At 49.1% G+C, this 17,951-nt stretch overlaps 1 protein-coding gene across 6 annotated transcripts in view; it reads right to left on the bottom strand.

Moving 5' to 3' along the window:
* The window catches only part of PLCB2 (phospholipase C beta 2), a 77,003-nt gene that overhangs the window by 11,007 nt on the left and 48,045 nt on the right, over positions 1-17,951 (bottom strand). For all 6 annotated transcript variants that reach the window (XM_071808692.1, XM_065838896.2, XM_071808693.1 and 3 more), the window contains 2 exons: positions 16,492-16,587; positions 15,469-15,526 (listed from right to left, as the gene is read on the bottom strand). In XM_071808692.1, the coding sequence (XP_071664793.1) occupies positions 15,469-15,526; positions 16,492-16,587 (154 nt within the window). The remainder of the gene's footprint in view (positions 1-15,468; positions 15,527-16,491; positions 16,588-17,951) is intronic.

The raw sequence follows: 17,951 nt of genomic DNA, 5'->3' as shown, positions 1-17,951 counted from the left end.
CAAGACAGACAAATGGACGCACGGACAAACTGACACAGGACAGACATACGGACACAAGGACAGACAAACGGACACATGGACAGACAAACTGACAGAGGACAGACACATGGACACAGGACAGACAGACACACGGAGAGACAGACATACGGACACACAGACAGACAAATGGACACAGGACAGACATACGGACACAGGACAGACAAATGGACGCACGGACAGACAAACTGACAGAGGACAGACATACGGACACGCGGACAGAAAGACAGACACATGGACAGACAAACTGACAGAGGACAGACAGACACACAGAGAGACAGACATACGGACACACAGACAGACAAATGGACAGACATACGGACACAGGACAGACAGACAAACGGACACACAGACAGACAAATGGACACACGGACAGACAAATGGACGCACGGACAGACAAATGGACGCACGGACAGACAAACTGACACCAAGACAGACAAACTGACACAGGACAAACATACGGATACAGGACAGACACACAGAGAGACAAACGGACACACGGACACATGGACAGACAAACTGACAGAGGACAGACACATGGACACAGGACAGACAAACGGACACACGGACAGACAAATGGACACAGGACAGACATAGGGACCCAGGACAGACAGACACACAGAGAGACAAACGGACACCAAGACAGACAAACGGACACACGGACAGACAAACTGACACAGGACAGACATACAGACACAAGGACAGAGAGACAAAACGACGGACAGACAGACACACAGAGAGACAAACGGACACAAGCACAGACATACGGACACAGGACAGACAAACGGACACAAGGACAGACAAACTGACAGAGGACAGACATACGGACACATGGACACAGGACAGACAGACACACAGAGAGACAAACGGACACCAAGACAGACAAATGGACGCAGGACAGACATATAGACACAGGACAGACATACAGACACACGGAGAGACAGACATACGGACACATGGACAGACAAACTGACAGAGGACAGACACATGGACACAGGACAGACAGACACACGGAGAGACAGACATACGGACACACAGACAAATGGACACAGGACAGACATACGGACACAGAACAGACAGACAAATGGACGCACGGACAGACAAACTGACACAGGACAGACATATGGACACAGAACAGACAGACACAGACAAACGGACACCAAGACAGACAAATGGACGCACGGACAGACAAACTGACACAGGACAGACATACGGACAGAAAGACAGACACATGGACAGACAAACTGACAGAGGACAGACAGACACACGGAGAGACAGACATGCGGACACACAGACAGACAAATGGACACAGGACAGACAGACAAACGGACACATGGACAGACAAATGGACGCACGGACAGACAAATGGACGCACAGACAGACAAACTGACACCAAGACAGACAAACTGACACAGGACAAACATACGGATACAGGACAGACACACAGAGAGACAAACGGACACACGGACACATGGACAGACAAACTGACAGAGGACAGACACATGGACACAGGACAGACAGACACACGGAGAGACAGACATACGGACACACAGACAGACAAATGGACACAGGACAGACATACGGACACAGGACAGACAAATGGACGCACGGACAGACAAACTGACAGAGGACAGACATACGGACACGCGGACAGAAAGACAGACACATGGACAGACAAACTGACAGAGGACAGACAGACACACAGAGAGACAGACATACGGACACACAGACAGACAAATGGACAGACATACGGACACAGGACAGACAGACAAACGGACACACAGACAGACAAATGGACACACGGACAGACAAATGGACGCACGGACAGACAAATGGACGCACGGACAGACAAACTGACACCAAGACAGACAAACTGACACAGGACAAACATACGGATACAGGACAGACACACAGAGAGACAAACGGACACACGGACACATGGACAGACAAACTGACAGAGGACAGACACATGGACACAGGACAGACAAACGGACACACGGACAGACAAATGGACACAGGACAGACATAGGGACCCAGGACAGACAGACACACAGAGAGACAAACGGACACCAAGACAGACAAACGGACACACGGACAGACAAACTGACACAGGACAGACATACAGACACAAGGACAGAGAGACAAAACGACGGACAGACAGACACACAGAGAGACAAACGGACACAAGCACAGACATACGGACACAGGACAGACAAACGGACACAAGGACAGACAAACTGACAGAGGACAGAGATACGGACACATGGACACAGGACAGACAGACACACAGAGAGACAAACGGACACCAAGACAGACAAATGGACGCAGGACAGACATATAGACACAGGACAGACATACAGACACACGGAGAGACAGACATACGGACACATGGACAGACAAACTGACAGAGGACAGACACATGGACACAGGACAGACAGACACACGGAGAGACAGACATACGGACACACAGACAAATGGACACAGGACAGACATACGGACACAGAACAGACAGACAAATGGACGCACGGACAGACAAACTGACACAGGACAGACATATGGACACAGAACAGACAGACACAGACAAACGGACACCAAGACAGACAAATGGACGCACGGACAGACAAACTGACACAGGACAGACATACGGACAGAAAGACAGACACATGGACAGACAAACTGACAGAGGACAGACAGACACACGGAGAGACAGACATGCGGACACACAGACAGACAAATGGACACAGGACAGACAGACAAACGGACACATGGACAGACAAATGGACGCACGGACAGACAAATGGACGCACAGACAGACAAACTGACACCAAGACAGACAAACTGACACAGGACAAACATACGGATACAGGACAGACACACAGAGAGACAAACGGACACACAGACACATGGACAGACAAACTGACAGAGGACAGACACATGGACACAGGACAGACAAACGGACACACAAATGGACACAGGACAGACATACGGACCCAGGACAGACAGACACACAGACAAACGGACACCAAGACAGACAAACGGACACACGGACAGACAAACTGACAGAGGACAGACAAACTGACAGAGAACAGACATACGGACACACAGACACATGGACACAGGACAGACAGACACAAAGAGAGACAAACGGACACAAGCACAGACATACGGACACAGGACAGACAAACAGACACAAGGACAGACAAACTGACAGAGAACAGACATACGGACACACAGACACATGGACACAGGACAGACAGACACACAGAGAGACAAACGGACACCAAGACAGACAAATGGACGCATGGACAGACAAACTGACACAGGACAGACATACAGACACAAGGACAGACAAACTGACACAGGACAGACAGAGAGACAAACGGACACACGGACAGACAAACTGACAGAGGAGAGACACAGGGACACAGGACAGACAGACACACGGACAGACAGACAAATGGACACAGGACAGACATACAGACCCAGAACAGACAGACACACAGAGAGACAAACGGAAACCAAGACAGACAAATGGACGCATGGACAGACAAACTGACACAGGACAGACATACGGACACAAGGACAGACATACGGACACAGGACAGACAGAGAGACAAACGGACACACGGACAGACAAACAGACACACGGATAGACAAACGGACACATGGACAGACAAACTGACAGAGGGCAGACACACAGTGAGACAAACGGACACACAGACAGACAAACGGACACAGGACAGACAGACAGAGAGACAAATGGACACAAGGACAGACAAACAAATGGACACAGGACAGACAGACACAGAGAGAGACAAACGGACACCAAGACAGACAAATGGACGCACAGACAGACAAACTGACACAGGACAGACATACGGACACATGGACAGACAAACTGACAGAGGACAGACACATGGACACAGGACAGACAGACACACGGAGAGACAGACATACGGACACACAGACAGACATATGGACACAGGACAGACATACGGACACAGGACAGACAGACAAACGGACACAGGACAGACAGACACACAGACAAACGAACACATGGACAGACAAATGGACGCACGGACAGACAAACTGACACAGGACAGACATATGGACACAGGACAGACACACGGACAGACAGACAAATGGACACAGGACAGACAGACAAATGGACACAGGACAGACATACAGACCCAGGACAGACAGACACACAGAGAGACAAACGGACGCATGGACAGACAAACTGACACAGGACAGACATACGGACACAAGGACAGACATACGGACACACGGACAGACAAACAGACACACGGATAGACAAACGGACACATGGACAGACAAACTGACACAGGACAGACATACGGACACAGGACAGACAGACAAAGAGACAAACGGACACCAAGACAGACAAACAGACACACGGACACACAAACTGACAGAGGACAGACACATGGACACAGGACAGACAGACAGACAAATGGACATAGGACAGACATATGGACACAAGGATAGACAGACACAGAGAGAGACAAACGGACACCAAGACAGACAAATGGACGCACGGACAAACTGACACAGGACAGACATACGGACACAAGGATAGACAGACAAACGGACACACGGACGGACACACGGACACACGGACAGACAAACGGACACACGGACAGACAAACTGACACAGGACAGACAGACAAATGGACATAAGGACGGACACACGGACAGACAGACACACAGAGAGACAAACGGACACAAGCACAGACATACGGACACAGGACAGACAAACGGACACACTGACAGACATACAGACACATGGACAGACAAACTGACCGAGGGCAGACACACAGCGAGACAAACGGACACACAGACAGACAAACGGACACAAGGACAGACAAACTGACACGGGACAGACAGACAAACTGACACGGGACAGACAGACAGAGAGACAAACGGACACAAGGACAGACAAACAGACACACGGACAGACATATGGACACATGGACAGACAAACTGACAGGGGACAGACACATGGACACAGGACAGACATACGGACACAGGACAGACAGACACAGAGACAAACGGACACCAAGACAGACAAATGGACGCACGGACAAACTGACACAGGACAGACATACGGACACATGGACAGACAAACTGACAGAGGACAGACACATGGACACAGGACAGACAGACACACGGAGAGACAGACATACGGACACACAGACAGACAAATGGACAGAGGACAGACATACGGACACAGGACAGACAGACAAACGGACACAAGGACAGACAAACAGACACACGGACAGACATATGGACACATGGACAGACAAACTGACAGGGGACAGACACATGGACACAGGACAGACAGACACAGAGAGAGACAAACGGACACCAAGACAGACAAATGGACGCACGACAGAGAAACTGACACAGGACAGACATACGGACACAAGGACAGACAAACAGACACATGGACAGACAAACTGACAGAGGACAGACACATGGACACAGGACAGACAGACACACGGAGAGACAGACATACGGACACACAGACAGACAAATGGACACAGGACAGACATACGGACACAGGACAGACAGACACACAGACAAACGGACACATGGACAGACAAATGGACGCACGGACAGACAAACTGACACCAAGACAGACAAACTGACACAGGACAGACATATGGATACAGGACAGACACACAGACACATGGACAAACTGACAGAGGACAGACACATGGACACAGGACAGACAGACACACGGACAGACAAACTGACACAGGACAGACATACGGACCCAGGACAGACCGACACACAGAGAGACAAACGGACACCAAGACAGACAAATGGACGCACGGACAGACAAACTGACACTGGACAGACATACGGACACAAGGATAAACGGACACATGGACAGACAAACTGACACAGGACAGACATATGGACACAGGACAGACAGACGAACGGACACAAGGACAGACTAACAGACACATGGAGAAATGGACACACAGACAGACACACATACAGACAGACAAATGGACACCGGACAGACAGACGGATAAACAGACACACAAATGAACACAGGACAGACACAAGGACAGACAAACAGACACACAGACAGACAAACTGACACAGGACAGACATACAGACACAAGGATAGACAGAGAAACGGACACACGGACAGACATACGGACACATGGACAGACAAACGGGCACACGGACAGACAAACTGACGCAAGACAGACATATGGACACAAGACAGAGAGAGACAAAACGACGGACACACGGACAGACAGACACACAGAGAGACAAACGGACACAAGCACAGACATATGGACACAGGACAGACAAACGGACACACTGACAGACATACAGACACATGGACAGACAAACTGACCGAGGGCAGACACACAGCGAGACAAACGGACGGACACACGGACAGACATACGGACACAGGACAGACATAGAGACAAACGGACACAAGGATGGACAGACAAACTGACAGAGGACAGACACATGGACACAGGACAGACAGACATACGGACACACAGACAAATGGACACAGGACAGACAGACACACAGAGAGACAAACGGACACCAAGACAGACAAATGGACGCATGGACAGACAAACTGACACAGGACAGACATACAGACACAAGGACAGACAAACTGACACAGGACAGACAGAGAGACAAACGGACACACGGACAGACAAACTGACAGAGGAGAGACACAGGGACACAGGACAGACAGACACACGGACAGACAGACAAATGGACACAGGACAGACATACAGACCCAGAACAGACAGACACACAGAGAGACAAACGGAAACCAAGACAGACAAATGGACGCATGGACAGACAAACTGACACAGGACAGACATACGGACACAAGGACAGACATACGGACACAGGACAGACAGAGAGACAAACGGACACACGGACAGACAGACAGACACACGGATAGACAAACGCACACATGGACAGACAAACTGACAGAGGGCAGACACACAGCGAGAGAAACGGACACACAGACAGACAAACGGACACAAGGACAGACAAACGGACACAGGACAGACAGACAGAGAGACAAACGGACACAAGGACAGACAAATGGACACAGGACAGACATACAGACCCAGGACAGACAGACACACAGAGAGACAAACGGAAACCAAGACAGACATACGGACACATGGACAGACAAACTGACAGAGGACAGACACATGGACACAGGACAGACAGACACACGGAGAGACAGACATACGGACACACAGACAGACAAATGGACACAGGACAGACAAACGGACACAGGACAGACAGACACACAGACAAACGGACACATGGACAGACAAATGGACGCACGGACAGACAAACTGACACAGGACAGACATATGGACACAGGACAGACAGACACACGGACAGACAGACAAATGGACACAGGACAGACATACAGACCCAGGACAGACAGACACACAGAGAGACAAACGGACACCAAGACAGACAAATGGACGCATGGACAGACAAACTGACACAGGACAGACATACGGACACAGGACAGACAGAGAGACAAACGGACACACGGACAGACAAACAGACACACGGATAGACAAACGGACACCAAGACAGACAAACTGACACAGGACAGACATACGGACACAGGACAGACAGACAAAGAGACAAACGGACACCAAGACAGACAAACAGACACACGGACACACAAACTGACAGAGGACAGACACATGGACACAGGACAGACAGACAGACAAATGGACATAGGACAGACATATGGACACAAGGACAGACAGACACAGAGAGAGACAAACGGACACCAAGACAGACAAATGGACGCACGGACAAACTGACACAGGACAGACATACGGACACAAGGATAGACAGACAAACGGACACATGGACAGACAAAGGACACACGGACAGACAAACTGACACAGGACAGACAGACAAATGGACATAAGGACGGACACATGGACAGACAGACACACAGAGAGACAAACGGATACAAGCACAGACATACGGACACAGGACAGACAAACGGACACACTGACAGACATACAGACACATGGACAGACAAACTGACCGAGGGCAGACACACAGCGAGACAAACGGACACACAGACAGACAAACGGACACAAGGACAGACAAACTGACACAGGACAGACAGACAGAGAGACAAACAGACACAAGGACAGACAAACAGACACACGGACAGACATATGGACACATGGACAGACAAACTGACAGGGGACAGACACATGGACACAGGACAGACATACGGACACAGGACAGACAGACACAGAGAGAGACAAACGGACACCAAGACAGACAAATGGACGCACGGACAGACAAACTGACACAGGACAGACATACGGACACATGGACAGACATACGGACACAAGGATAGACAGACAAACAGACACATGGACAGACAAACTGACAGAGGACAGACAAATGAACACCGGACAGACAGACGGATAAACAGACACACAAATGAACACAGGACAGACACACGGACAGACAAACCGACACAGGACAGACATACAGACACAAGGATAGACAGAGAAACAAACGGACACACGGACAGACAAACGGACACATGGACAGACAAACGGACACATGGACAGACAAACGGACACATGGAGAAATGGACATACAGACAAACACACATACAGACAGACAAATGGACACCGGACAGACAGACGGATAAACAGACACACAAATGAACCCAGGACAGACACAAGGACAGACAAACAGACACACAGACAGACAAACTGACACAGGACAGACATACGGACACAGGCCAGACATACGGACACATGAACAGACAAACGGACAGAGGACAGACATACGGACACAGGACAGAGAGAGGAACAGACACATGGACAGACAATCTGACAGAGGACAGACATACAGACACAAGGACAGACATGGACACATGGACAGACAAACTGACACAGGACAGACATATGGACACAGGACAGACAGAGAGACAAACGGACATAAGGACGGACACACGGACAGACAGACACACAGAGAGACAAACGGACAAAAGCACAGACATACAGACACAGGACAGACAGACAAACGGACACACATACAGACAAACGGACACCGGACAGACAGACAGACACACAGAGAGACAAACGGACACACAGACAGACAAATGGACACACGGACAGACAGAGACAAACGGACAGACAAACTGACACAGGACAGACATATGGACACAGGACAGACAGGGAAACGGACATAAGGACGGACACACGGAAAGACAGACACAAAGACAAACGGACACACGGACAGACAAATGGACACAAGCACAAACATACGAACACAGGACAGACAGACAAATGGACAGAAGCACAGACATACGGACACAGGACAGACAAACGGATACACAGGACAGACAAACGGATACACAGGACAGACACACAGGCCAGACAAACGGACAGACAAACAGACACAATACAGAGACAGACAAATGGACGCAAGAACAGACATACGGACACAAGGACAGACAGACAAACGGACACACAAACAGACACATGGACAGACAAACGGACACAGGAGAGACATACGGACAAAAGGACAGACAAACAGACACAAGAACAGACACACAGATAAACGGACACACAGACAGACAAACGGACACCAAGACAGACAAACTGACACAGAACAGACATATGGACACCGGACAGACAGAGGGACAGACAGACACACAGACAAAAGGACAGACATTCGGACACACGGAGAGACAGACATACAGAGAGACAAACGGACACACGGACAGATAAACTGACACAAGGACATACAGACATACGGACACACAGAAAAACGGACACACAGAAAAATGGACACACGGACAGACAAACAGACACATGGACAGACATACGGACACAAGGGCAGACATATGGACAGGCAAACTGACACAGGACAGACAGACACACAGAGAGACAAACAGACACACGGACAGACAAACGGGGACACAGATAAATGGATACACAGACAGAGAAAAGGACACACGAACACAGGACACACGGACAGACAGACAGACACAAGGACAGACATACGGACACAAGGACAGACAAACGGACACCAGGACAGACAAACGGACACATGCACAAGTGGACACACAGACAGACAAACCGACACACAAATGGACACAGGACAGACATACGGACACACGGGTAGACAAATGGACACACGGACAGACATACGTACACAGGACAGACAGACAGACACACAGAGGGACAGACAAACAGACAGGCAAACGGACATAAGGACAGACTTACGGACACAAAGACAGATGGACAAATGGACACACAAACCAACACACAGACACACGGACACACAGACAACCAGACACACAGACAGACATATGGACACAGGACAGAAGACACACACACAGACAAATGGACACCGGACAGACAAATGGACACAACAACAGACAAATGGACACACAGACAGATAAACGGACAGACAAATGGACACACAATTGAACATAGGACAGACATACGGACACAAGGACAGATATACGGACACATGGACAGACAAACTGACAGAGGACAGACATACGGACACAGGACAGAGACACAGACAAACGGACACAAGGACAGACAAACGGACACCAAGACAGACAAACGGACACATAGACAGACAAACTGACACACAGACAGTCAAACTGACACACCAATGGACACAGGACACACGGACGGACAGACAGACAAACGGACACAAAGACGGACAAACGGACACACAGACATACTGACATATGCAGAAGTGGACACACAGACAGACAAACGGACACAGGACCGACAAATGGACACCGGGACACAGACTTACGGACACAAAGAGAGATGGACAAATGGACACACAAACCAACACACAGACATACGGACACACGGACAGATAAACGGACGGACAGACAGACAAATGGACACACGGACAGATAAAATGGACAGACAGACAAACAGACACATAGACAGACACAGACGTAGAGACAGACAAATGGACACACAGAAAGACAAACGGACACATAAATGGGCACAGGACAGACACACAGACAAATGGACAGACAGACAGACAGACAAATGGAAAGACAGACAAATGGACACACAGACAGACATGCTGACCTATGCAGAAGTGGACACAGAAACAGACTTACGGACACAAAGACAGACATACGGACACATGGAGAGACACACAGACAGACAAATGGACACACAGACAGACAAAATGGAGAGACAGACAAATGGACACACAGACAGACAAACGGACACACGGACAGACAAACGCACACAAAGACAGACAGACAAAGAAACAGACAAACGGACACACAGACAAACTGACACACCAATGGACACAGGACAGACATACGGACAGACAGAGAAACTGACATACAGATAAACGGACACAAAGACAGACATACTGACATATGCAGAAGTGGACACACACACAGACAAACGGACATAATGACGGACTTACGGACACAAAGACAGACAGACAAACAGACACAAATGAACACACAGTCATACAGACACACGGACACACAAACGAACACACAGACAGATATACGGACACATGGACAAACAAATGGACACAAAGACAGACAAAATGGACAGACAGACAAACGGACACACAGACAAACGGACAGACAGAAAAATGGACAGACAGACAAACGGACACATGGACAAACATACAGACAAATGGACACACAGACAGTCACATGGACAGACAAATGGACTCACAGACAGATAAACGGACACAAAGACAGACATACTGACATATGCAGAAGTGGACACACAGACAGACAAATGGACATAAGGACAGAATTACGGACACAAAGACAGACGGACAAATGGACACACAAACCAACACACAGACATACAGACACAGAGACAGACAGACACAGAGACAGACAAATGGACACACAAATGGACACAGGACAGACATCCAGACAAACGGACTGACAGACATCCAGACAAACGGACTGACAGACAGACATACGGACACAAAGACAGACGAACGGATACAAAGACAGACAGACACATGGACAGACAAACGGACATAAGGACAGACTTACGGACACAAAGACAGACCGACACATGGATACACAAACCAACACACAGACATAAGGACACACGGATAGACAAATGGACACATGGACAGACAAAATGGACAGACAGACAAACGGACACAAAGACAGACAAATGGACACACGGACAGAGAGAGACACAGAGAAATGGACAAACAGACAGACAAACGGACACACCAATGGACACAGGACAGACATACGGATAGACAGACAGACGGACAGACAAACTGACACAAAGACAAACGGAGACAAAGACAGACAAACGGAGACAAAGACAGACAAACGGACACAAAGACAGACAAACGGACACAAAGACAGATAAATGGACACAAAGACAGACATACACATGCAAAAAATGGGCACACAGACAGACAAACGGACACAGAAAGACAAATGGACACAGGACAGACATATGAACAGACAGACAAACGGACACACGGACATCGATAGGGACACAAAGACAGACAGAGAGAGAAAAAAGGATATAGACAGACAAATGGACACAATGACAAACGGACACACAGACAAATGTACATGCAGACCCACAAATGGATGGACAGACAAATGGACACACAGGTAAATGCACACAAAGACACACAAACAAACAGATGGACAGACAGACAAATGGATACACAGACAGACAAATGGACACACAGAGAGACATACGGACAGACAGACAAGCGGACGCAAAGACAGACAAGCGGACGCAAAGACAGACAAACGGACACAGACAGACATACTGACATATGCAGAAGTGGACACACAGACAAACGGACACACGGACAGACAGACACAGAGACAGACAAATGGACACATGGACAAACGGACACACAAATGAACACAGGACAGACAGACAAATGGGCACAAAGACAGGCAAACAGACACAAAGACAGATATACTGACACATGCACAAATGGACAGCCAGACAGACACACGGACAGACAAATGGACACATAGACATACGGACACACAAACGGACAGACAGACAAATGGATACAAAGACAGACAAACAGACACACAGACAGACAAACAGACACAAAGGTAGGCAAATGGACACACGGGCAAACAGACGGACAGATGGACACAGAGGCAAAAGGACACAAAGACAAACAGACACACGGACAAACGGACACATAGACAGACATACAGACACACAGACACGGTCACAAGACAGACAAACAGATGGACAGACAGATAAACGGAAACACACACACGGACAGACAAACTAACGGACAGACAAACAGACACACAGGCAGATGAACAGACACAAGGACAGACAAACGGATATAGAAAGACAAACAGACAAATGGACACACGGACAGACACAGACAAATGGACACACGGACAAAAGGGACATACAAACGGACACACAGATAAACAGACACAAAGACAGACATACTGACACATGCACAAACAGACACACAGACACACATACAGACCCATGGACAGACAAATGGACACTCAAATGGACACAGGACAGACATACGAACAGACACACAAACGGACACACGGACAGCAATATGGACACAAAAGACAAACGGACATAGACAGACAAATGGATACAAAGACAGACAAACGGACGCGCAGACAGACACAGACAAATGGACACAGACAGACAAATGGATACAAAGACAGACAAACGGACGCGCAGACAGACACAGACAAACGGACACAAAGACAGACATAGAGACATACGGATGGAAAGACAGACAAATGGATACAAAGACAAACGGATGCACAGGCATATGGACACACATGCAGACAAATGGACACACAGACAAAATATGGACAGACAGACGTGGACACACAGGCAGAAGCACTCAGACAGACACACATGCATAAACAGACAGACATATGGACACACAAACACGCACACAGACAGACACACAGACAGAAACATGGACACGCAGACAGATGCACAGACAGACAGACATATGGACACACACACACACACACACACACACACACAAGCCCACACATACAGACACATGGATACACAGACACACAGAGTCCTGCACAGATGGACAGACGCACGCACGCACAGAGAGACAGACACACACACAGATACATGCTGGACACACACAGACATACGGACACACACACACAGATTCACACACAGACAGACAAGTGGACACACAAATACATACACACAGACAGGCACAGACATACAGACGTGCACACACACACACACAGACATACGGACACACACAGGCAGAAGGGCACAGACACACACACGCGTACACAGACATGCACACAGATACAGACAGACGCACACACACATGGACAAACGTGTGCACACACAGATGGACACGCTCACCCAGACACACGCATACAGACAGACACACGTGTACAGACAGACACCCAGAGCCGCACGCAGAGACACATGGACAGATGCATGCGGGCACACACACAAAGACATACAGACACACGCAGACAGACACACGCAGAAACTTTCACACACAGACAGACACACACACACGGAGATGCAGACACAGGCGCACATGAACACAGACATGCAGATGCATGCACAGACAGACATACGGACACACACATGGATACGCATGCAGGCACGTGCACAGACACAGACACACACGTGCATGCAGACACACAGATGTACACACAGACACAGAGACATGCACACACAGACACTCTCGTACAGAGACACGCACAGACACGTGCACACACGCGGAAACACACAGACACGTGCATACAGGGACACATGTACACAAAGGCACACACACAGACACACATGCACACACAGACGTGTATGCAAACAGATACACACAAAGAGACATACACACAGATACATGCACAGACAGATGTGCACACGGACACATGCGCACACACACGAGCAGGTGCATGCAGACACACACACTCAGACTGCACAGGCACGCACACCCTGACACACAGAGGTGTGCACACATAGACGCACACACGCTCACACAGGCACAGACCCACACAAGCACAGATGCTCACATATAGACACATACAGACACGCAGACAGAGACACATGCACACAGACAGGCCTGCACAGAGACACAGACAGACACACAAGGCCACACACGTACAGATGCACAGACAGATGCACACGGGCGCACACGTGCACACACAGTCACAGAGATGGACAGACAGATACACGCACACACAGAGACACAAGCAGAGACGCTTGGACTGGCTGAATGAGACAGCTGGAGCCCTTGGTGTGGTAGCACTTTAATGGATTCCATGCCTGGGAGAACTGGCTCTGCGCGAGGTGCTGATGGGAACACAACACCCTCACGCTGCAGCGCCCAGCCTGTCGCAGGAGAACTTACCCGTTTGATTGTTTGCACCACCTCCTGAATGTGAGAGTTATTTATCTCTTTCTTCAACCTTTAAATAAAGGAAATGTATAAAAACCTGTAATACTTCTGTTATCTTTCCATAAAACCTGTGGAACAATAGCAATGAAGTGCTGTACAGCACAACAGCCAGCCAGGTGTGTTATATTCTCATTGCCTCCTCCCACACTGAGAGGTTGCTGTAATTTTAGGAAAGGCAAATAAACCACCATTCAAATTTGACTGAGACATAGGCCAAAGAATTACATGCAAAGTTCTACTTTTTCAGCTTAACAGACCGCAAAAGAACCTTGCTATGAGTGGGGAGCAAAGGAGGGAGCGGCCCCTGTTCTGCACCACCGACATGTGAAGCTGTTCCTCTGATTCACATGCTGCACATGTGAATGCACAGTTCAGTACCTGAGTATCAGATTTAGAACAACTGCGAAAGCTGCAGCCGTTACCTGAGCGAACACAGCTCTGAGATGGGGCTGGGAAGACCTGCCCTTGATTCTAGGGGGAGACACATACATACCCACCAAGGCAGATTTGGAAGCACACCTGGGCTTCAACTGAAGTGACTGGAAGGTGCATCGTCACGTCAGCACGAACCTTCCGTGTCACCTTCCAGAGCCAAAGAGATGTGCGCCCGGGAGCTTGTCCTCAACGTACAATTCCTCCACCTGTCATGGCCTCCCCCTGCATCCTCCTGGGAGCTCCTGCAGCATTTCTAAGGCTCTGCTCCTCTCGGGCCAGTCAGAGGCTGGTACGTGAAACCAAGTGCCTCACACAAAAATACAAAGCTGCTGGAGAAAGCGCTGGAAGCCACTGTCAGCAGCGATGGCAGGAATGACACTATCGCTGCAGCTCGGGAGATGTGGGCAGCCCGCGCACACCTGTCTGGCTGCTCAAAAGGTTTCCCCGATGGTGACGGTGACATAGCACCGTCCCTGTCCTGGAGCAGGACAGGGTGGGACAGCTGCCAATGACCAAGCCCAGGACCATCTACCCCAGTACCTCTCCTGAGCGGCCTTGTCACTCGTGTTCCTCAGCATGGTTTGGATCCGCTCCACTCGCTTTGCCTCCAGCCTCTTCTTGATGTCTTTAATATTGCTGTGGAGAGAAACGAGCATTGTGAGAGACAGGCCTGGCTACAAAGCCCTGAGACCGAGGCAGCCCCCTGCATTTGCTCTCTGGAGTGCTCTGCTGCCCAGAGAAGCCATGCTGGAGTGATTGTACAGCAGAAAGCCCTAAGTCTTAACAATATTTCAGTCCTGTAACTTTGTTGGTTTTTTTTTGCGGGGAGCCATAACAAAGGGACAGTAGACAGTACATGTTATGTAATCAGGTTGCATTGTATACCTACACTGGGTTCTGCTGGAGCAGGAGATTTGCTGAAAGTACTCACACTGCTAAATTAGATAAAGAAAACAACGGGAAAAAAAAAAAAAAGGAAAAGGAAAGAAGGAACTACATGTTCATATTGCAGAGCTAAAAAGGAAACCTGAAGCAAGCAGAAAGGCACACAAACTATGGGATAAAAGCAAAACCCATAAACACTTGAAAGGCATCACCCAGTCATCAAGCAGTAGGAACGATGAACAGAACAAAACCCAGAAAAAGCTCAGATCTGTGCCCCTGACTGAGGCGCTGATGCACGTGCGGGCACCAAAACCACAAACTGCAGCCCGGAGACCGTGCCCAGACACACAGGGGATGTCAGGGCACGAGAAGCTGCTGACGCACCACCAGGACCACCTCCGTCCCCTGGAGTTTAGCTCCTACTTTCGGCCTTCATAGCTCCTGCCCTGAGAGGAGAAGAACCCAGTTTGTATTGTGTGTGACACAAGCGTCCTGAGAATGCACTGGCTGCCCCACCTTTCTTCTCTTAAGAGAAACAGCGAGTAATCACTTCCCCATTCTTCTCCATCCCATTCATGATTTTACGTGCTTCTGTCACATCCCCCTCAGTCATCTGTTCTCCAAGCCGAGTCCTATTTACTCCATTTTCCTGCAGAGATGACTCCTCCCTGCTGCCTGTCCTTGCCACCCCCGTCTCGCTCTTTCAAAGCGTTCTGTTCAAGACGGCACACTGACAAAGCGACCGCACTGTGGAGACAGATCTGATGGCATAATGCTGACTTGGAACCTCCTTCTTTCCATACAATTCCAAAAAACTCTATTTGCCACTTTGGCCGCTGCGGAGCAGCGAACAAGGAGCTGTTTCACAGAAGGACCCGCAGCACTGGCAGGTCTCCTTCCTGAGTGACAACAGCTCAGCCCTGTGTACAGCGGAGCTTTGGTTAGTTTTCTTCCATTCACATTATTTTGTATTTATCCATACTGAATTTACCTGCCATTTTATTGCCCCTTGCTCAAGATCTTTAAATCGTTCTGGAGCTCCTCCCGGGCAGCTGGAGATGCGACTGTACTAGACGACAACGTGTGGTTCACAAACCGTTACCAAGCTACTCAAC

The sequence above is a fragment of the Patagioenas fasciata genome, chromosome 5 (assembly GCF_037038585.1).
Source record: "Patagioenas fasciata isolate bPatFas1 chromosome 5, bPatFas1.hap1, whole genome shotgun sequence".
Taxonomy (NCBI): Eukaryota; Metazoa; Chordata; class Aves; order Columbiformes; family Columbidae; genus Patagioenas; species Patagioenas fasciata.
The sequence above is the reverse complement of the archived record's forward strand: the minus strand, read 5'-3'. Positions and strand labels throughout refer to the sequence as shown.